A 23,436-nucleotide genomic window follows, 5' to 3' on the forward strand; every position below is an offset into this window, starting at 1 on the left:
ATCACGTAGTGCCGCGCGACGTGCGTCGTACGACACACGGTGGTTGACGCGTTCTCGTTTCAAGGATAGAAACCAGTGCGACGAAATTGTGTAAATAGTGTTTCGAGTTCGTCGAGAGGATTTCGTCGAGGAGCCGCACGGAGTGGCGTGATTGGATTCGTCGGAAATCCAAATCGCAGACATGTCGGGACAAGGTCCCGTTCGGCTCCGCGTGGAATCAGCTGACGTCGGCTCGGTGTGAAGGCACAGAGGGGGGTGAAAAGGTAGACACGGACGAAGAAGAAGAAGAAGAAGAAGAAGAAGAAGAAGAGGGTGGATCAAGAGCCGAGGCGCAAAATGGGAGCAGCGAAATTCCTGTTGGGAAGTGCTATCCTCGGTCTCCTATGGAGCAGCTTACTCAAGGGTGCCCTGACCAACTCGACGAACAGGTGCGACTACCCACCCTGCTTCTGCGATCACCATGGCAGACTGACCTGCGACTGTAAAGACGAGGGAGAGGTATGTTGTTCCACACCCGTACACACGTAACTCTTGTGAAGTGGGCTAGAGGGGCGGGGGTTTCTCGATCGTTTCGCGGCCACGTTCGACGAATACAAAATGAATAAAGAGGAGAAGAATTTCCCAGGTTGAATGGCTCCGAATCACGCCGCGCGCACCGGTTACTCACCTACGGAGCGAGAAAGAGAGACAGAGAGAGAGAGAGAAGGAAAGTTTCTCTCGGCCCCAAGGTCCGCTCGGACGCGGAACAACCCGTCGCGTTTAACTCGGTTTCTTTCGTTTCGTCGATCTCGTTTCGTGCCCCTGGCCCAAGAGAGTCGTCCGCCCCGGGCCAACCGCCGCCTCGGATCTCTTTTCCTTCAGCTTTCGCGTCCCTTCGTCGAGTTTCCCACGAGTTTGAAAACCCACGCCTCTCGTGGCTCCCCGCCGCGTCGAAAAATTGCAAACCCGACACCAAGGTTCGTAGAGCCGGGAGGAGATTGGTCGCGAATTATCGGGACGAAGATAACGACCGAATGATGGAGTTGCAACGCGATTTCCAGCCCTGTCGGAACACCAGTGACCCCGACAGGGACGATTTATCGCGCGATGACACGAGACCACCGCGCACCGACTCGCACCACCTTGTTCCCCGATGACGCAACGACCTGTTGTTCGACCGTATCGAGAGGTACCACCGAGAGAGAAACACACTCTCCGTGCTACCGGTTCGACGACTGAATTCGTACCTACCAGCTGCCTCACCGATGACCACGTGCGTTGCAACTCGCTCCTCGAATCTGCAACGCACTTTTACGGGTGAGGAGAATCGCGAACTGTAACAACTCCCTACACAGACCTTTTCGCGGAAAATTAACGATTCTTGGATCGATCGATCAAGGGCAACCTCATCGACGAATTATAATAGCTCTCTGGTATTCACCGCTTATGGGGAATTCCTCGTGCGGTGGTTACGGGGTATCTGGACTTGGGGGTATCTCGAACCCTATTGATTTGGAGATTGCGAACTGTAGAAGCACCTACCCTCTGGTATTCACGGTTATCGAGGAGTTGCACGTGTACTGCTCACGGATACCCGAGTCAGTGTACCTTCAACACCACCGATCCGGAGATCGTTTACTATAGAAGCATCTACCCTCTTGTTTCTACCACTATTGGAAAGTTTGACTCGGAATGCTCGACTCCTACGATCGATTCTCGAATCGGGGGATTCTAGACTGGACTTTTCAGCGGTTGCAACGATGTTTACTTTTAGATGATTTTCGCCACTGCTACCCAGTTATCAGCACCAGTAACCACGCCCCCCTAAGTTTTGAATTATCGTTGCCGAGGATAATTGCACGGGTCGCGCGAAGAATCACGGCGTACGATTTCCACCGCGTGACAGCCACCAGGAAATAAAGCAAGCGCAAGTAGGGGTTGTCGAAATAAAAACGGAAGAGGGGGAACGGGTGAGAGCGCCTAATCTCGGCGGCCACGCAGGGTGTTCTTCCCGCGTAAATTGTTCGAGGGGCGGCGCGTGGGGGGAGAACGCCCATAAATTAGAACGCGTTTACGCGAATCGCCCGCCAGACACTGGCAGGTAAGGCACGCGGTAGTTCCGCCCTTTCACCCGCGGAATATTTATCGCGTCGAATCCCCAAGACACGTGTACGCGCGTAAAAATACACGACTCACCCTCTATATCGAAGTTACATCGAAATTTTACCATCGAAGGATAATTTTCTATTATAAAATTCAAATTTCCACGTTTGCTTCGCTTTTGAAGGAACATCGATCGATGCACCGAGTAAACTTAATAGTTCTCACGAGTAGTTACTTTTAATAAAAAAAATTTAATGATTCTTATAAATTGTTACTTTTAACGAAAGTAGATCTTACGAATAATTACTGCCAAGGAAACCTACCCCGGTGGAGAAAACTGAATATTTTTTATCAAGTTCTCCCGGGAGTACACTTTGAAGAACAGTCGGTGCTTTTAAGCGGGGTGGGTGTAGCATTTCGATGCACCGGTATATCTGACCGGTGAAAGGATCAGCCGGTTTAGAGGACCAGTACCCGAAACCTTCTATTATTACGCCTACAAATTTCGGGTCGCGCGTACCCCGCTACCGCGCTCGCTCGCAACGAGGTTACGTTTATCGCGACAGGCCCTTGGAAGCGCGTCCTAACGTCGTTACGAGCCAAGATAAAGCGTCCTTTGTCCTCCGTAGACGCGAGGTCGGTCGGTGCGCGCTCCCCGAGCCGGTCGGTGTGTTACGCCACGCGCGCGAGCGCGCTCACTCGCTCGCTCGCAGGTGTGCGTTCGGTCGTCCACAATGCCGTAAACTCGATCCGTAAAACTCTCCTGTCCGTGACGAAACGACCGCGGGAAGTAAGCGCGAGCAGCGGTTACGCCGTGAAAACCAATCGGCTCGAACACGCGTACAGTCTACGTACGTTTCCTCGTGTGAGTGGCACGTCGTCGTCGACGTCACGAACGCGTCGAAGAAGCGTCGAATTCGAAGCTTTGTAACGCGAGAACGCGCTCGAGAGGAGCGAAATCCGCTCCGTCCGGTAATAATTATAGCGTCGATTAGGCGTGTTACGCAATCTGGTCTCGAGAACCGCATAAATCGTTGATCTCGTGGTATTTACAGACAGGTTTTCGCGCGCCGGTGTAGCCTTTAATTCCAACGTCGCCGATACACGAGGGTCGGTGGTCTCGCTCATCGAGGTGAAATTTACGTTTCCTGTAACCGGTAGAGGTGGAGACTGATTTCTGTACGTGGTGAATTCGCGACGAGACGAGACGCGACGCCGACTCGCCTCGCGTCGCGTCGTCGGCTCGCGTAGGCGCCTCCTGCGTCGCGTGCGCGCGGATAAAAGCGGAAGCGGTCGATCGTGGGTCGGTTGAGTTACGGGATCGAATGTCGTCCGGTATCCAGCGGCTCCCTGAGATTCTGTCGCGAGCGACTCGACGCGGCTACGTTCTCAAGGACGCCCCGCCTTTTGGGCGAAAGGGAAGGGGAACGGCGCGAAGTCCAGCCTTTGACGCGTGACAATGGTGGGGATCTTTCGATCAATGAAATTTTTTCGAAGAAAAGTCAATCCAATGTCCTCGTCTCCTTTCTTTGAACAACGGTGTGCTATTATCTGAGATTCCGGCGCGATCGAGTCTATGTTCTTTAGGTTGCGATGGCCCCGCCTTTTCGGGAAAAGAGGAGGAGCATCTAGAGAGTCCTGCCCTTTACGCGTGACGATGGTAGGGGGCTCCCAATTAATGAGCAGTTTTCCATGAGAAATTCATAGTCGACATGGTGGTTGAACAATAAACGAAGAACATCCTGGATAAATGGAAAAGTAGATCGTCAGTTGATCTAGTGTCGACAATTAAACGATTTTTCTCGAAATTCAAATTGATCTTCCTTCCGATCGAATAACAAGTACACAGAACGTCTGCTGTCCCGGGCTCCCTGAGATTCTGTCGCTAGTACCGTTCTCGCGACAACAGAGAGGGGTCTCGTCCAATTATCGCGCGAGTTTCCGCGGAAAATTCAAATCATCCCCTCCCCTCGGATGAATAACGAGGGGAGGTCGCGAGATGGGCGCGCGCGGTACCGTTTCGCGCCGTCTGGCAAGTTAGCCGGGGGGCAAAGGGAGGTAAAACGCTGCTCGAAGAAGGGTACAATACATTCCGCGTTTCACGAACTGGTTCTCACCAGGAGGAGGAGGCTAACAACGAGGCAGACAGAAGCGGAGAACGAAGCGAAAGAGACGTAGACGCGGTGGAAAAAGATTCGGAGAACGAGAGAGAAAGAGGCGCGAGAAGTTCTCTATAATGCATAGCGGACTCCTGAGTTCTCCCGTGGATTTCGCATAATACGGCCGGCGTTTCACGAACACGCTCAGCCAATTTGTCGCGCCGTCAACTCGTGACTACGAATATATCGGGACCGGAGCGGTCACCTGCACCTCTTTCTCGCTCTCTCGTTTTCTTCGCGTCGCTTTTCCATTTCCGCCGCGCTCATTGGAGCTACTTACTCGTACCCATTATCCCCGACGTCTTGTCCACCCCCCACCACCGCCTCTCCCCATGGGGCGAACACCATAGTCGCTCGAGAAATTACGGTAATATCGCTCGCGGTCACGGTTCACCCGCGAACCTGCAACTCACGGGGGAAAAAAAAACGCAAAATGGGGAGAGAAAGAAATCTACCAGAGGTGCTGAATGGGGGGCGGGGGGTTGGGGGAGGAATGTTACTCGATGGAATTCGCGTTCACGGTACACCGTTCCGATGGAGGCTACGTTTTCCAGAACACCTGCAGGGAAACGGTGCGAGAAAAAGCTCCGTTTTACGGCGCAGTCAACGTGGGCAAAGTTGTCAAGCGCGCCGGTGGCTGCTGAATAATTGACAACGCCGTAAATAATTGAGAAAACCTTTTAGCGAATGCAGCCTTAAACTCGGCCCGGTGTTCCGCCGTAACGAGAGACGACGAAATAAGGCACGAAAGAACGAAATAAAGAACGCGTGCCGCGTTGCCGCGGCAACGACCGGAGTCTGCCAGCCGTGTAATAGTAACAGCTGTAAGCGCCAACGGGTCAGAAGGCGGGGGCAGTTGGAAACGTAAGGGCGCCATTTACGAGGAAAATGCGCCCGGTTATGAAAATACTCGGAAAACGGACGCTCGATGGCGGGAAACTTGGCCGAGATGGCTTGGGAAACGGAGACCTCGTTCGGGACGCGAAATATCGCCGACTGGGATGAGGGGGTGGGTGAGGGGTGAGTGAGGGATGGATGGGGGGGCTCGTTAGAAGTCGATGGAACCGAAGATCTCCCTTTGACTACCCCGAAGTCGGTGAATCGACGAAAAGTCGTACACTGTACGATGTTAACGACACTACGTTTTTTTGTACGAAGATTTTCATCATTAAGGGGAAAAATGTGAAACCGTGTGCAGCGAAGAGAGCAAGATGAAAGGATACGGGTATTCGTAACCTGATCCAGTTAGGTCAGAATAAATGTAATAGGAATCGTGGACGCGACGAACGTGTCTCGCGAATTAAATCGCAAGCATTGAGAGGTGCCGGTGCAACTGACGCCACGAACGAACGATTGGGAACGTAACTTGCATTTAAAAGAGGCAACTGGACAATTTCGCGTCGAAACAGCGTCTCGAAGCTCCGAACTTGGACACTTCTGCGCGAATGACCGACAGATGCCTCGATCGGTCAATGTTTTAGGTTGTTTCGAGTCCAATCGCGCGAATAAAATGTGTCCGTGTTGAATCGAAACGCGGATGATCGAAAGGGGAGGATGATTCGCGACAATGTTGAGCGAAAGGCGTTCCTGCCAATGAATCTACCCTCCAACGAAAGAAATTGTTTCGCGTAAATCCTTTATAGATCGTAAAGTAGTCTTTCTCGAGTTACGTTTATGTGCAATCTATACTCATTGACGTCCCCTTCACGATTCTACGATCCAGTTTCGAGCACCTAAATTTAATTTTGACGCGTAGAAATAAAATTGAGAATTCCATAGGGGACACTTGGACCCCTAGAATTCAACGCGAAGTCTTCTTCTCGCGTGTTACACAATTTTCGAGTAGACACCATCTTCTAAATCGTCGCGACCAGACTTTCCACTCTTGAAAATACAATCTAGATTCCTACAAGAGAATCCATTGGACCCATAGAATTCGTCGTACTCTCTGCTCGAGCGTTTCACGTTCTCGAGTGGACCCTATCCACCGAATCGTCGTCGGACCATCGACGCGTGGAACTAAAATTAAAATTCTCGTAATTGGCGCGGGAAACTCGTTCGAAATCGTCCAGAAACGACGGAGGAACCGCGGCGGTATAATTTCATCCACGGTTTCGCGGATGCCCCGACGCGTTTCTCTAATTGACGTCGCGACGCGGCCTGCGCGTCGAGACGACGAGAGTAATCATTTCTTTCCCTGGATACGTGGGGAAAAAAATTTCCGTTCGATTCCCAACGGTGAATCCCGAGTCGGTCCCTAGTAATCGCAAAACGATCCCACGGAGGGGGGGTGTAGCGGAACGCCTTGTTTTTTCACCCCTCCGGCGCGAAAACGTCTGGAGAATCGCGAGGCGTAGGTACACGCTCGAGCGGAGTTACACCGCGACGCGGAAACCGCGTCGAGGGGCCGAGCCGCCCGTGAGAATAAAAGCGTTTGTTTTCTCTCGCCTCCCCCCAGTTCGTCGAGGGGCACGGGTCCTTTGGTCCGCGTCTATTTGTACAACAAGGGACGGAGGGGTGCATAAAATTCAAATTCCCATAGGAGAACCTCGGAGTTCGACGTCGAACATCCCGATGATGCTGTTCGAGCGGACTCGAACGCCTAAACATCGACGAGATCGAGGAGATGGTATTCACATTTCTGAAAGAGACCCTCGGAGGTGAATATCGAGCCCTCAGCACGAGTGTTCCGTGTATTCTATCGAGTTCGAGGTCACCGACACGTGGAAAGAACATTCGGATCCCTGTGAGAGATCTTCGGACACTTGGAGTCAGACGGGGAGTCATCTGACCGCGCGTGACCGCGGGTGACCGCGCGTGACCACGCGTTTGAGAGTATACGCTGACTCCGGAACGTCACGCTTGTATTACCGACGCGGGAAAATGCAATTTGGATTTCTGTGAAAGACTTTTGAACTCCTGAAGTTCGATACGGAGCCCTTTGCTCGCATGTTTCGCACTTTCGAGCGGACCCTGTCATCTAAATTATCGCGAGTGGATCATCGACACTTGGAAATAAAATTAAGACCTCCACGGACAACTCTCGACGATTGTTTCGCATCTTCGAGCAGACTCCATCCTCCAAATCGTTCTCGAACACGCTCTAAATTCCCATAAGCAATCTTTAAAGTTCAACACCGAGCCATATGCACGCGCGTCTCTTCCCGTAGCCCCGGTCACTCTAACACCGCAATCGGATCATCCAGCCAGTGAAAGAAAAATTGAGATGGCCACAAAACACCTTTACAATTCGACACCGTACGCGTTTCGCTCGAGGTTGGTCGCGCGTAAGCGGATTCGTGGAAACGGAAACGCGTCGAGCTGGTCCCCGACGCGCGATTGTCCCCGGGACGTGAAAAACGAGCCGCGCGAAGACAAGCATTTCGGCTGGTAATCTCTTCTCTATGGCCGGAGATTGCGCGGCCGGGAATTGGCCAAGAACAATGAGACGAGAACAAAGGTCGGACACAGACAGGAAGGGACGCGCGTCGGAGAGAGATTGCGTCGGGGCAAGATGGTAAAATGCGTGGAGGTACCTGAGAAAAAGGGGCACAAAGGGTTTTCGCTTTTATCGGCGACGCACCGCTACGGCGAGCTCCTTTATTTTCGTCCGCTCTTTCTCTGCCCCTCTATTCAAAACGCTCGTTCCTCGACCACCACCCCCCACCGCGTCCATCCGCGTAGGTTCGCGCTAGCGTGGCTTCAATGATAAATAATAATCGTAATAAATAATAAAAAAGGCGACCACCACCGAAATCCGAGCGGATTCTTCCACGTTGCGAGGAAGGTAATATTCAATGATTCGTCTTCAACTGAAACGAGCTAACTTTTCGCCAAGTGTTCCGATGTGAGGCGAATTTTCTCAAACTTGGCGAATTCAATCCATTGACCAGGAATAACATTGACCAGGTCGTTTATTATTCGAGTATTAAAATTGGAACAAGAAACTATGACGAATATTCCAATACTCGACTACTCTTATCCACCGGTGTACGACTTTGTTACAGTTAATTTTCCATCACGTTGTTCACCACATGAGAGTTCCTTTTTCGCAAGAACCACACGGACGAACTACTCCCTCTTGGAATATTACCAAAACGTGTTCGTTATCGCCAAATAAGACGAATTAAAATTCTTCATATTTATTAAGTTCCAAAAGTGGAGGTTCTCCACCGATTACCCATTTTCTTATCCACGTTTCTCCTTGGTCGTGAGAATTGAAATAAAAGAAGAAAGCGTTGTTTTAATAACCGTGACGTAAAGTAACACGATTATTTAAATTGGTCTGGGCGGTGCTACTAGATTTCCATAACACGCCCGATGACAAAACCGAACGAGTCTCGAGGCTACGTACGCGGATGAATCATCGACGAAATCAACGCGACACCGATTACCGAGAAACGGCTCCTGTTATCGGTGAGCTTCGTTATCGCGAAAGACGCGATAATCTCGCGCGTACTGTATATCCGCGCGTCGAAACGACACGGTCAGGTATGCGCGAGACGTCTCACCATCGATTGTTTAACAAACAAGGAGCACCGAGTGCCAGGTGCCAGCGCGGCCCTCGACCGGTGGCATCGATGCTCCACCGGGCGCGTGCGAGTGAATTAATAAAGAAGCGAAATGGACGAGCACCTGGTAGCGAATAACGCGGCCGCGCACGTACTCGCCGGGACCGTTTTCTTGTGTTAAGAAAATACCCTTATTGTATATCTCTCCTGTTCCTCCGTTTACACCGCTTGGTTCTAAGTCGGGTGGGGTTCCCAGTGGAAGTCAAAGTTGCGAGAAGTTTCCACTTAAAAGGGTATAAATAAAGTTGGAACGTTGTCAAGTTTGTTTTGGGGCAGAAGAATCGATGGGATTTGGTGATTAGAAATTTTAGGGTTGTGTAGACTGGGTTTGAGAAGGTTGAGAATTGCGTTAAGTGTGATTATAGAGGGAAAGAATTGGTGGAATTTTAAGGGTAGAATTTTTAGGAAAGTGTAATTTGAATTTTGAAATGTTGAGGATTGTCAAGTTTGTTTTGGGGAGAAGAATCGATGGGATTTGGTGATTAGAAATTTTAGGGTTGTGTAGACTGGGTTTGAGAAGGTTGAGAATTGCGTTAAGTGTGATTATAGAGGGAAAGAATTGGTGGAATTTTAAGGGTAGAATTTTTAGGAAAGTGTAATTTGAATTTTGAAATGTTGAGGATTGTGTCAAGTTTGTTTTGGGGAGAAGAATCGATGGGTGATTAGAAATTTTGGGGTTGTGTAGACTGAGTTTGAGAAGGTTGAGAATTGCGTTAAGTGTGATTATAGAGGGAAAGAATTGGTGGAATTTTAAGGGTAGAATTTTTAGGAAAGAGTAACTTCAAGTTCGAAATGTTGGGGATTGTGTCAAGTTTGTTTTGGGCAGAAGAATCGATGGGATTTGGTGATTAGAAATTTTGGGGTTGTGTAGACTGAGTTTGAGCATTGCGTTAAGTGTGATTATAGAGGGAAAGAATCGATGAAAGTTCATTTTTAGAATTTCTAGAAAAGAGTAACTTGAGTTTCGAAATGCAAAGTTCGTTTAGAAGGAAAGAATCTATGAAATATGGTAGTAAAAAATTGTTTAGCTATGTAGACTGAGTTTGAAAAAGTCGAGGATCGCGTTAAGTGTGATTAGATGGAAAGAATCGATAAAAGTTCATTTTTAGAATTTCTAAAAAAGAGTAACTTTAGTTTCGAAATACCAAGTTCGTTTAGGGGGAAAGTAATCGATGAAGTATGGTAATTGAAGTGTTTGGAACAGAGTAGCTCGAGTTTGAAAAAGTTGAGTATCGTGCCAAGTTTGTTCAGAGGAAAAAAATCCACGTTTAATTCTCTAATTGATATTTAACTTTCGAAAAGTTAAATATCGATGCACCGAATACATTTCGAAGTAAAGAATCGATGAAACTCAACGATCAGAATTTTTCAAAAAGTCTAGAAAAATTTCAACATCAACGCGCATTATTCCAAAATTCAATACATAATCAAAATATAAACTGAACTCTCGAGAAAATGAAAATCCGCGGGAATCGGTGAAATTCAATGATCACAGTTTCCAAAAAAGGCTAACTCGCTGTACGGGGGATCTCGTGTCGTGGTACAAGGTAATGGGCGGGATAAAAAAAACGAAAAAAAAAGGGGCAACTTTCGTACACGGATGGAAATAAAATAACCGTTCTTCGTAGCACAATCGCGACGGATTATCGTGGCGAGCACGTGTCGCGGAGCGTTCCCGAGCGGGACGAAAAATTGTACGCCGAGCGTATCGACGATGGAACGTCACGACACGGGTGTAAAAAAAGCGAAAAAAAAGAAGAAGGAAAAAAAAAGGAGCGCCACAAAGTACGAAGCTCCGTGACTGGGTCTCGTTAACGAGGGGGATTTTCGTCGCGACGCTTTCTCGCGGAAATGGGTGTATACACCGACCGTACCGGCCGCGGAAAACTTAAGCTCGCGATTACGATAACAATAGCGACGGAGTTAATTGGCGGGAGCTCGTGACACCGAAGGCACGTGCCTCTCTGGTTATCAAGGGCCACCGTTTCGAGTCTATCGACCGAATAGTGGGTTAAAGTCCAACGAGAGTGTCACGATCCAAGAGTAAACGTTCACGCAACTGTTGAAAACAATAATCTAGATTCCTGTCTGTACTATAGTCCTCCTGTCACCTGTACTTGATTCTGATGCGACTAGAGAGCTGTTCCGGGTCAAACCCTCTGGTAACGATGGACACCAGGTAGTAAATACTATAGTTCGTAATCTCCGATCGATAGAGTTGAGGACAAGCCAATCTGGGTACTCGTGAACACTATGGTTAGAAGTCTCTGTAGTTGGTGGGTACTGGAAGATAGATGCTTCCATATTTGGAAGTTAAAGCCACCCTAACCTAGATACCTGTGAGCAGTGTGCGCAGTACTCCCGAATAACGGTGAATCTAAAGTACGGATGCTACTATAACCGGTGATCTCCGATCGATAGCGTTAATGACACCCCAGACTGGGTATCTACGATCGAGAAACTCGGGCTCGACGTTATCGACGCGTTTTCTTTACCCTCGTACGTGACTAACAGTCGCCTCGTTCGTTTTCAGGAACTGGTGTTGACAACTGACGGCGACAGACGGCTCAGCCCGCACACGAGCCGCATAATGGTGAGCAACTGCTCGTCCGTGATACTGACGAACTCGAGTCTCGCCTCGATGATCGGTCTGCGCTCGGTGGACCTGATCAACGTGGCCAATCTGAGCCTGGTCAGACAGAGCTTCGAGCTCTCGCCTCGCAGCCAACGCACCCGTATAACCGTACGGAACAGCAGCATAGACGCGATGCCGAGTTTCGTGTTCCGTGGCGACGTGGAGGCGATCATATTCAAGAACGTGAGGATCGGACAGCTGAGCGCGTTCTCGTTCGCGAATCTCGTCGAAACGGACACCCTAAGGCTGGAGAATTGCCGTATCGAGAGCATGGAGGCTCAAGCGTTCAAAAAGTTCGACGTTGGTTATCTACACGTGATCGGCGGCAGTTTCGGCGATCAAGTGCCCAGTCGCACCATGAACGACATCGAGGTCTATCACAAGTTCATGTTAGACGGCGTGAGAATGGGCACGGTGAGGAGCGACGCGTTCATAGTGAGGAGCCCCCGCACGGTCGCCATACAGAACTGCGCGGTGGACAGCCTCGAGAGCGAAGCTTTCGACGTGACAGCGCGCGGCGCGGTGATCGTGAAAAACAACACGTTCGGTAGTCTGGGCGTGGGCGCTTTCCTGGGTATACGAGCCGATCCGGAAGCGAGAACGTCGCCGGCCGGCTCGTTGCCGGCCAGCCTCCTCGATCTGATCTTCAAGAACAACACCGTGGTGAACTTCGAGGAGGGTTCGTTGATGTTCGATCGTGCCAGCTTTCGCCTGGAGCTCGACAACCTACTGGTGGACCGGCCATGCGACTGTCGTATGTTGCCCGTTTGGAAGAACAACATTCTCAATTACACGAACGTCCTGTCGAGGTTCTACACCAGACAGAACACGGCGCTACCGCCCACGTTGTCGCCCCAGGAGGCGATCAACGAGACCCCCGAGACGTTTCTGTGCACCGACGGAGACGTGGACGGTATACCGACCAGTTTCACCGAGTACGAGACTCGTCGTTGTTCACTGGGCGGCTCGATACTCGTGTTCGTTCTGATCGTTGCCGGGCTCCTCGCGTTGGTTATATTGCTGGCGTGTCTGATCGTATGGTGCTGCCGGAGGCGTCGTCGCAACAGCCGGAAGAAATGGATCAGCGTGCCGACCAACGCCCCCGACGTACTATCGAAGAAGAACGGCGTGATCGGACGAGAAGCGGCCGCGACCGCAGCGCCAGTCGACAGTCGAATAACGATGGTGGTGCCGGACGGTCGACTCTACAGGGAGACCGAGTTCCACGTGATCGTCGAGAAAGCCGAGCCGCTGACCACCGAGTTGTAACGAGACGCCTCCCGCGGCACGACCAGACCCGCGCTCGCTCCCGTCGAGGAGGAGTTCGAGCGACGTCGCTCGGACGCGTCGAGCCGCTTCCGCGTGTACAAGCTCTAGGATCGTCGTGGACGACGAGTGTGTGTGCACCCGGTACGCAACAGTGCCCAGGGAGAAACGATTGTCGAGCGACGAATAGAACAGTGCGACGATGACCGCCGCCTCGTAGAGACGAGAGAGAGAGATAGAGATAGAGATAGACTCTTTGCGCGAAGAGCACCTCTGTCGGTGTACGAACGTTTCTTTCGCCCGCGTTTCACGCCGTGCTGACGCGTCATCTCGGAAACGAACGGGAGCGGACGACGCTCCCTTCGCTTTGTTTTCACATTAACCGACTATCCTTCAAATACAAGGCAGTTCGTAAGCTTCCACGTTTCACATATCACGAACGCGCGCCGATTGTCCGCGCACGCGTGCCCCACCGCCCCGCACTTCCTATGCGCGCGCATCCGGCTGTCGCGTTCCCTTCCCCCGTTTCGCCGTTACCACGCGACGACGATCGAGAGCGCGTCTCTGTAACCGGGAGGTGTTCGCCACGCGGACAATCGGCGCGTGTTGTTAGTTAAGTTTATCGTTAAGTAGCTTTCGAGGCAGGGCCAGTGTCGTGTTCACGATGATCGAACTATGTCGAATCGACGCGAGATGGAGACGCGAGAGAGGGTGAGTGAGTGTGAGAGAGCGAAATCCTAAACTCGCGGTAACGTACGCGAGTCGAGAGACAGTGCGATTCGGGATCTCGACCTTTCGCCCGTTTCGTCGCTTCGAGTTTTCATCGATCGATAGCGCACGCGAGATAGAGAGAGATGAGAGAGAGAGAGAGAGAAGTTTCGTCGCGCGGAGAAATTCGAACCGTGAGGAAAAGACACCACGATCGGATCGGAAGTCAATCGGGCCCGTACGTTCAAGGCTACACCACCGCCGCGATGCCCGTGAACGCGCGCTCGACCCTCGCGGAAAGCGGAGGAGTGGGGATGGCGAGAGGCGGCCGCTGGTGGCCTTGACCGCGCGACCGATTTTGACCCGACTGTAGCGACGAAGCGTCCGCTCGGAGAGCAGTGCCATTCCTATACGAACGCAAGAAGAGTGCGACACGCACACGCGCTCGGAGCAGAAACGAAACGATAGAAGAGAGAGAGAGAGAGAGAGACGGAAAGAAAGAGTGAGTGAGAGAATATCTGATACCAACCCCGGTACCCCGGGGGCTTCTTTTTCGATCGCGTTTCTCGTTTGCAGCTTGTGTATCGCAATAAAACGTATTAATATCCCCCAACATTCCACGACAATACGGACACGATGAATCCGGCGCTCCGAAAACGAAAATATAAACGAGAGTAAAAACACTTCCAGAAGAGGGCGCAACGAGACGCGCACAGAGAGACCGACGCGAGAGCAACGAGGGAGACTTGCGAAACTTTCGGCGAACACCGGTTCGAACGAACGTTCCGTGTGTCGATTCGCTGTATTATTTTGTTACTGCGACCCCCACCCTAACCCCCATTCCCTGTTTATTTATGACCACACTAGACTTCGCCCGAAATAAATTGTTGTTATTGTTATCGCTGTGATCGGTGGACTAATTTCGATGGAACGCGAGCGAGGACGGATTCGGCCCCCTCCCCGACCCCCCTGTGTTCATCGTGGGAACCCCCTCCTCCCCACCGCTGCTCGTTTATCGGCCTCTTTGTTGATTCTTCGCGCGTCGAGGATCCCTCGCATTTAGAAGATCGGCGCAAAAAAGAAAGGAACCGTTCGCCCTGGAATTCTCGCGAGCGAAATGGCGGAGGGAGGATGGAAGGGGGTGTTCTCCGCTCGCGCGACTGGAATTCGAACAACGAGGAAACCGGCTCTGCGGAGCGATACGTTTCGGTCGTTTACCGGTTGCGTTTTGCGTTTTAAAAGTACAATACGGTGCAGCGGCACCCGTGAGCGAATCGCTTTTGTCCCGGGCGTGCGCAGTACAGCCATCTCGCGCACGTGTGAGCCATACATTATTGATGCTGCCGCTGCCGCGCGCACCTACCCCCCGCCCTTACTCCCACTCCCCCGTAACGACTTTCCGCGACGTTGTTTCGCTGTACCCCCCACCCATTACCACAAGACGAGCGCAGAAATCGGTCCTCCAGCTTTCAGAGATTATTCGGCGACCTTCGCGCGCGGCGTTACCTCGGACGAGCGTCAAGGTGTACCAATTAACGACGCCGCGTGAAAACGTGCCCCCCTCCATGGCCCCCCTGACCGATGATCGAGCAAGAGTAGAGAAGTATTGTACGCGCGTACGATCGTCGTATTTTTTTTGTTCGTTTCTTTTCCAAGGAAGCGGGGGCAACGAGCGAATTAAGTTCTGCGCAACGTCGCGACGGTTTAGTTGTAATTATCGTGAGACTGTGATATAACGACAGCCGACTGTATAATTTGTTTTACATTGAACGTCGTGACCATCGTTGAGAAAAGGAAGGAAATAAAGACGAAGCTGATGACATGCATGGAAACCGACCACGGCTAGACTTTATATACCCCTGCCCCTCTCCCCCAGATCGATATTCCCAAAACGCGTGCGTACGTGTGCACGCGCGCGTGTGTGTGTACCTATCTCCCGCGCGCGCTTCGCGTACCCGCCTTTTTCTCCCTCTACTGCGCACGTGTGGCGCGCACGCGCGTAAATACGAATCCGTGCATCAAAGTCCGCGACACGTATCGATCTAAACGTTTGTTTTCCGATCGAAACGCAAATGTGACCGTGACCAACGCCCTCTGTTGAGAAGGTTTCGCGAGCGTGTAAGGGGGGACGCGAATTCTTTGCGCTTGTTAATGAAAAAAAATGTTTTTCCGCGAACGCTTACTCCCCTTTGACCTTGCTACGAGAGTTATCGTCCTCTGTTAACGCTTCGTTCGTTCTCCGTTCGTTTTTCCAAGATAACGAGCGATACGAGATAAAATCTCGATCTATATAAAACTCTGCAATAATTGCCTATATCTCTTCGGATATCACGTGTAGTTTTCAGAATACGTTCTTCAAGACCAATTCGCAAGGACAACAACCACACGATCTCTACGTGGTTCCTGTCGCGTACATATTTTATGGAACACCCTGTACATCATGTTCACGCGTTGCGTTTCAATAATCCGGTTACATAACGGATTTATTTGCTTAATCTATCTTTAATTGAATTTCAATGAAACCGATACCAAAGAGGAACTAACGGGACGGAAAATTTGCGCGGTATTATTGACAAACAGATTCGTTGGCCGAGGAACAACGTTTAGCGATCGAGTTAATTCCAGAGCGCACTGTTACCAACGTGGACGTCGGTTCCTTTTCGGTACCAGTTCCTTTACCGACGACTGGTCGTGCAGATTTCGAGTATCGTAATTAGGTACTTACCTGAACGGAAGAACGCCGTCGAGAGCCTGGGAGACGGTAGGAGGCGACGCCAGGGCGAATCCTCTTCCCAGTAGTGTCGAGTGCAAGGAGAAAATCCTCTTTGCGGTTTCTTGCATCGACTCCAAATCCTCTTCCACTTCTTCGTCTGAAAGTGCATGAAAAGACTCGTTAAATTACCGAAACAAGTGGCGCGCGTAAACGAGCGTTTCGTACGATCGTTTTACAACGGGAAAAATTAATGTCGAGTACGTTGATAAAATAGGAATTCAAGAATGGAGCAGCCTCGAGTCGAACAATGGTACGTACTAGACACTGGCGGTAAAGCGAGGTTCTTCTTTATGAGACTGGCAGCGCAGACTCCACCAAGGAACGATAATTCGGTTTCCAAATTTTTCAAACCATTCCCCGACGTTATCCAGTCGTATCCGATAACCAGACACTTAAACCCGTAGGTAACTGCTCTCTCGTTTTTCATGTAATCCGACGCAGTCTCCAGCGAGAATATCACTTCGTTCCCTGAAACAACGTAGCCGGATCGGTTAATTGAATCGTCGATTACGGTGCTGGCGTTGTTCCGCGAGGCAGTAATGATTTACCTGGTAACACGACCGCGTTTTGGGGCCACAGACTCTGCACGTTGCTCAGTTTGTGCAGCACGGGCCAGTGCTGGGGTGTATCCTCTATCGCTGTGTTCACGTTTGTCCTAAAAGTGGAATAGAACAACTGTAAGTGGTATTTTCACGCCGAGAGATTTCCGAGCGATATTATTTTAATTCTATTTACCCTGTCACGGAATTGGAAATTATATTCGGAATGTAGAGTTGCAAGTAATCTTCCGGCTGGGCGGTACCACATTCTGGCGTGAACTCGATGGTCAACCATTTAACCGTATCCGGGAAGGTAACTTTGTAATGGGATACCGTAGCAGGTTTATAGGGGTGATCGCTTTCCAGCCACGTGTAGTGATGACTAGTGGTGATGGGCGGAGAAACGTGGGACTGAACTTCGCTCTCTTGAGATACTTGAGACGATTCCATTGTAGATAACAAATTAAGCGCGGCAACATGGGGGAGCATCTCTTGTATCAAAGTGAGAACCTGTACCCCGCTCTAAACAAAAAAAAAGAAAAGAAAATAATTGATCGAAACCGGATTTCGAAGACAACGCACACGAGAATTACAAAAGGTATACGTATTCGTCTTTACCCTGGGGTCTGACGTAGCTAAAGGACTAATATGTGCCATAACCAACGGTAAAAGGGTCGTCACGAATGTCGCATTCCCGAGAACTTCGATCGCTACCATTTCCTCCGCTCTTTCTCTCGCTAGCGCGAGAATTTCATTGGACCGTTGAATAATCGTGGCAGTCATGGCAAGAGTGCACTTTCTCGCTTGCACTTCGGCCATCGCTTTGCTCGTGTGCTGACCATCGGAATCTTGCGGGTTCGAGTAATAAAGGACATGCGGTATTTGACCTCTGGTTTGCGTCGTACCTGTACAGACAACATGCACGTGTTATTACATTTGATTCAACGACGAGAGAAATGTTGTTTCGCCGTCAAGAATGTACCATTGAAGCTTAAGGAACAAGCCGTAAAAGTAAAAGTTGTTCCATCCGGCCCTTTAACGACGCTCAGTCCACCATCACCATTACTCGTACGTCCACCGCGATTTCTCAGTCTAATAGCATACTTTACGTTTTCCTTGATGGGTACAGGTTTATCGAACTTTAATTCGACTATGTCATTGACGCAATCGTCCGGTCCGAAAGAGCCACGAGTCAAATCCAAACTGCTCCAACGTTGAGTGTGAGACGGATCGTTGCCCGTATTATTTTGCTACAAAACATAAGTTTGCAACGATTAATATTCACGGTAAGAATTTACCAAATAGTAGTACTCACGTCGTCGAGTAGCTCCAATTCATAATCGTAAACTCCGACACCTCCGTAGATGCCCACACCGGTAATGACGATACCGGGTCGATCGACCGAGAAACATATAGCGTCCGGAGAACCATTCCCGGTGTTCCACGATCTCGTCTGATTGACTCGAGTGAATCTCGAAGGTGTAGTGTAAATAAGTCTACCGCAGGCGGCTTGAAGTTCGTCTTCGTTATCGCTCGATTGCGCCGCCAATTCGGCGATAACTCGTGCCAACAAATAACAACAATGAAGTACCAATTCAGGCAGTGATTGAGTCTTTTCTCTGCAAAGACTTTTCTTCGCGGGGACTAGAATTAGATCTAATAATCTATCGAGGACATCCCGAAATGTCCAATTAATGCTCTCCTTGCCGGAACTTTCCACCTGAGACTTGTAACTGATCTGCTCGACCAAAATTGGATACTGATGATTCTCGGTCGAGTTTATCATCAATAAACCCGTGTTGTCAGATGGACTGAGCTGCCGTTTTATGCTGTCGCTGCTATCCATAATATTATTTAAAATTGGAAATGTACATCGGAGACGGATAGCGGGATTGCACAGTGAAGCCAACACGGCCGACAGCAATCTATCTTTCGTAGTCCTTCCTTGTTCCTGTGAAATACCGTGAGTTTCGTATTATCGAGTATAGTAGTTTTCGTTTATAAAACGATTAAAAATACTCACTCTATCGATTTCGGATAAAAGTTCGCACAGGCACGTCCACTTTAAATATGCTGTAGGATAAAATGCATGATAGCAAGCTACAAATGTTCTGTGACATTCGTCCAATATGCTATTCGGCATTTTACTGTTTATAGCACTGGAACCTGTTTAATAATATTATTCATGTTTTTTAGTCACGATACAAGACACGTTTCGAAACAGAATATACTTCAATGCATAGAAACTCACTTTTGTTTAACCGCGTTTTTCCTTTACTTTTTGTATTCAATGGCACAGTATCGGATAAAATTTGATGCAACAGTGCGCGTACTTCGCCTATGCATTCAGCTAGACGTACCGACTCGGCTGGAGTTTTCTTACCGACTGTAAAATGTTAACAATATTATATTACAATGATATTACGATAATGTTTGGAGGAAAATTGATCACGTACTTTGATTTGGATAGATTTCACTGATGTAAGTTCTAAGTAATCGTAAACTAGCTTTACTGATATAAACCAAACGTTCCATTTCCAGTAGTGCGTGAGACGAAGAAGTGACATGCGTCATTGTATCGTTCAATGCTGCTTTTAACGTGTTCCAACTCCACTGAAGAAGAGATATCAATGACTGAAAACATTCCTGAAAGAAGATATATTAAAATAAATCATTTTTTCGTATATACGGTATAACAGTAACAAAAGTAAATACATACTTTGGTGACTGTCCTGCTGAAATCTCTTTTCAATACGTAAACCGGTTCAACTTGATCTCTTTGCCTATTAGGAGTTTGATTTTCGGGTGTAACAACTCGGTACAATAATTGTGGAATTTGCCCAGCATTCACATCCGTTCCATTATTAGATCTTTTCGATGATTTAAAATAAAACATAACTCTAAAAAAAATTATGCGGATTACAATATATTCTACACTTCGATTACTTTTAATAAAAATGAATATTTCTACTAACTGGTCTTCAGCCGTGACCATTCCTTGACCACCAGCTCCACAATCACTAGAAGGACCGCAGACTTTGGCCCACGCAACATACCACCTATTTGCTTGTAAGGAAATTGGTTCGTCGAATAGAATGGAATACTTTTGTCTCGGTCCACATTCGTATGGGATTTCCTCGGATTCTGCCAAAAGTTCGCCATCATTTTCTTGGTCCCCCCCATCTATTGCAATGTCGAAAAGCTGCAATGATTTTTAATAATAGAACGCTTGTTGTCTTTTCGTGTAATTTCTTGAAATTCGAGCATACGATAACGAGTATTTACTTTTATTTTTGCCGTATATTCTCCACGACCTCCAAACAAGCCGTAACCACCGAGTAAAATATCAGTATCGGGCATAAATCTGATAGCTTCGATCGAATGAGCAGAATAGCCCCAACCACCGCCGTGACCTAAAAATATATGTAACTAACAAAAAGGGCAAAATACGTGTACTTTATACTTATCTCCTTTATACGCACTTTCAAATCTATTAACCGTAACGAAGTCTTCGCGACTGTAAACTTTGCCATGCGTTGCTTGATTGCATTCATTCTCTTCGATTATAGACAGATTTTCGTCTTGTGCTTGCGTAAGGGTGTCCAAACAACCCAATAAATGCATCGCAGCTTGAGAACGCGTTACAAAACAATTTGATACTACAGGCAGTGCCAAGCCCGGACTTAGGATGGAAACTTCCAAACCAGAAATTGCTCTAGCTTCCGTTGATATAATATTATACAAACTTATTTCATTATTTGTCGGATTAAAAGTCCAAATTACGTTATACAAAGGATCTAAACATGCTGCACAATTATTGAAGTCAACTTGATCTGTCCCACTGTAACTATTACAAGTGCCATCCCGTTTGCTTATGACTAAACATTTCAATGAATTCGCTTGATCGTTTTGATGTGGTATCAATACTGAAACAATTTTTTTATAATTAAGTATACTTGCAGTATAGAAATGGTGGAACGATGATTTACAAAAAAAGACATACTTATGCAGTTTTTATTTGCCATAACAGTACTCCTTGTTAAACTAATAGAATTTATTTCATCAATTTTGACATAAGTCTGATCTCCAGTCGCACCAACCCATGTTGCCCGCCTGCCCCAACGTGGACCGATATTTGGAACTACATTTGGAAAACTATGCCATGGTTGCGTCCTATCGGAACGACGACTAGCTTGAGAAGTGGTATTTGAAGATTCGTTTTGACCATTCCACCAATTCATGCCCAATTGTTCTTTCTGTGTACAACAAATGCAAATATAAAAATATTATAATTTGAACACCAGTGTCAATTAAACTTTTAAAAACGATACAAACTTGATAAGCTCCGAACGTAAACACTTCACCCTTTGATGTAAGTACAACGGTATGATTACTACCAGCGGCAACCTGTGTAGCTATTCCTGACAATTTAACATGAACTGGTCCGACATGTGCTACTAAATCTCCCACACCTAACTGACCATATACATTGCTTCCAAATGTATAAACTTCGCCATTTTGTAACAGTACCACTATATACAACGTATAATACAATTATTAAATTTATTTTACAAATTTCTTTAAAAAATGTAAACTAAATCTCTGCATATTACCTGTGTGATGCAAACCACATGATACTTGAACCACTGGACTCTCGCTGGGTATAGGAACTCTAGCTGGTTGTATACTAGAAATTCTTGCAGCATCGCCTCGTTCTATGTCACTTCCTCCAACGCCTTCTTCGGTCATTAAATTGCTACTCAATCCTAATGCCATTTTCCCAGGACAGCTCTTCTGTGCCACGCTTGGTCCAGCTATTTAAAACAAAATTTATCGTTATATTAAAGTTCATATAACTATAATTAATTTCGATATGTATACACGGTACACCTATTTTACGAAGACATCTACCCAATCTTTGATTATTCGGACCTTTCATCTTCATTTCATACTTTGCATGTCTTTGCTTTATTTCTCCTAATCGTCTTTGTAAATATTCTCGAAAATTTGAACTTGTTCTACCTGAAATACAGAAGTGACACGTAAGAAAATTTAATTGACATTCATATAATAATTTAGAATTTAATATTTACCGTTATTACAACTTTTTCTCGCACAAGTGCGACAACATCCACATTCTGCGCATCCACTATCGCCTTCACCGCATCCACATTCCCTGAAAATAAATAGTTATAATTTCTTGTGTTATATAAAACTTATTAGAAATACGTACTGGCCTGGATTCCGATCTGGACGTATACTGCTCAAACACGATATACTGTAACCGGTACATTCTCGACACACTGTGCAAACCATACAAACACGATGCCTCCATTGATGTTGCCCTGGAGGACACATGCCCCTTGTTTCTTCCCAATCTTCAGCAGGTTCTGCGCCCTCTAATATAATATGAATAATAATATAAATAATAGCGTTAATTTTCTGTATCAGACAGAAAAATGAAAACTTCCTCGTCTAATTACCTTCTTCAGTTACTAAAAGTTCATCTTCTGCTGTACCCATTTCCATAGCAACTACCGTGGTATCTTTATTAATAGTATGAACGGTCGTGAAATCTCTACCACACTGTCCTTTATTATTGATACCAAATGTATATAAATGACCTTTGTTAGTTAATGCTGCAGCGTGAGCTTTTCCCAAGGAAACGTGAACAATGCAGACATCTTTGAGATCAGTAACTATTCCAGAAACTGGATCACTGTGTAAAGTATCTTTGCCAAACATTAATAAAGAACCTTCTTTTGTGACTAAAGCTGTCGATCCATTATTACAGGCAGCATCCACGATAAATTGACCTTCTACTTTTGCTATCTTTTTTGGTTTAACTGGCTTAGGTTGTCGACGAACTTTGTCTAATAATAAAAAGATACAAATTATTTTTCAGAAAATTTCAAAACATTATTGTAGATTCTAATGTACTTACTACTATCACCATCTTCTCCACGTCTGGCGGTACCGGCAAACAAAACGGAACCATCTTCCAGAATCATAACAACATGTTGACCATCATGACCGGCTGCAAAATTGACAAGTCTTGGCCCTTTCCCAATGGTCAATTCTACCCATCTATTAGGCCTTGTGTTAGTTTTCATTCCAAGAGAGGTTCCTTTTCCAGTATATAGTACCTTTAAAATACAACATAAAATATATTTCACATTGTAATACAATATTTTTCACACTAAAGAATAATTTACTATTTACTTTTCCAGACACAGTTTTTAATAGAGCAAATTCCTTTCCTGCAGTTACGGTAGCAATTTCATCGTCACAGCCTGGATTTAATGTGTGAACAAATAGATCTTCATCAAACGCAGCATATCCGAAAACGTCTACACATTTTCTTGCTAATTTTAATGGCAACTCAGATGCGACTGTTACTGGATTACTTAACGTGTTTATTGTTCTAACTACAAAACCATCCTGTTAAAATTAATAAAAATTGATATCATATACCACAATGATAAAAGTTTTAACATAAATAATTGATAATAGAAATAACTGACGTCTTTTCCAGCTGTTATCATTCCTAGACATTCACCATCAGAAAACATAACAGAAGATGACCAATCACGACCTTCCAAAACAGCAATTCCTGTGACTACAAGAGTTTCTGCGTCGATAATTAGTAATTCACTCTGTTTCCTGGGTGTACATTTAAAATATAATGTATTCTAAAATGAAA

At 47.3% G+C, this 23,436-nt stretch overlaps 2 protein-coding genes across 2 annotated transcripts in view; one reads left to right on the plus strand and one right to left on the minus strand.

The window, feature by feature from the left end:
• Positions 1-23,436, minus strand: part of Hiw (MYC binding protein highwire) — a 476,677-nt gene that overhangs the window by 451,042 nt on the left and 2,199 nt on the right. The window contains exons 7-30 of the mRNA XM_076315260.1: positions 23,258-23,425; positions 22,956-23,174; positions 22,678-22,879; positions 22,217-22,606; positions 21,967-22,132; positions 21,827-21,909; positions 21,645-21,755; positions 21,347-21,547; positions 21,069-21,265; positions 20,737-20,989; positions 20,216-20,659; positions 20,019-20,146; positions 19,709-19,935; positions 19,453-19,633; positions 19,190-19,379; positions 18,985-19,119; positions 18,757-18,899; positions 18,049-18,684; positions 17,716-17,983; positions 17,352-17,638; positions 16,930-17,255; positions 16,743-16,849; positions 16,453-16,662; positions 16,147-16,291 (exon numbers count right to left, since the gene is read on the minus strand). Coding sequence (XP_076171375.1) covers positions 16,147-16,291; positions 16,453-16,662; positions 16,743-16,849; positions 16,930-17,255; positions 17,352-17,638; positions 17,716-17,983; positions 18,049-18,684; positions 18,757-18,899; positions 18,985-19,119; positions 19,190-19,379; positions 19,453-19,633; positions 19,709-19,935; positions 20,019-20,146; positions 20,216-20,659; positions 20,737-20,989; positions 21,069-21,265; positions 21,347-21,547; positions 21,645-21,755; positions 21,827-21,909; positions 21,967-22,132; positions 22,217-22,606; positions 22,678-22,879; positions 22,956-23,174; positions 23,258-23,425 — 5,417 coding nt within the window. The remainder of the gene's footprint in view (positions 1-16,146; positions 16,292-16,452; positions 16,663-16,742; positions 16,850-16,929; positions 17,256-17,351; positions 17,639-17,715; positions 17,984-18,048; positions 18,685-18,756; positions 18,900-18,984; positions 19,120-19,189; positions 19,380-19,452; positions 19,634-19,708; positions 19,936-20,018; positions 20,147-20,215; positions 20,660-20,736; positions 20,990-21,068; positions 21,266-21,346; positions 21,548-21,644; positions 21,756-21,826; positions 21,910-21,966; positions 22,133-22,216; positions 22,607-22,677; positions 22,880-22,955; positions 23,175-23,257; positions 23,426-23,436) is intronic.
• Positions 324-12,867, plus strand: LOC143148687 (uncharacterized). The gene is made up of 2 exons (XM_076315272.1): positions 324-498; positions 11,346-12,867. The coding sequence occupies exons 1-2, from the start codon at positions 337-339 to the stop codon at positions 12,714-12,716; spliced, it is 1,533 nt and encodes a 510-aa protein (XP_076171387.1). The 5' UTR covers positions 324-336; the 3' UTR covers positions 12,717-12,867.

This window comes from Ptiloglossa arizonensis, chromosome 6 (genome assembly GCF_051014685.1).
Source record: "Ptiloglossa arizonensis isolate GNS036 chromosome 6, iyPtiAriz1_principal, whole genome shotgun sequence".
NCBI lineage: Eukaryota > Metazoa > Arthropoda > Insecta > Hymenoptera > Colletidae > Ptiloglossa > Ptiloglossa arizonensis.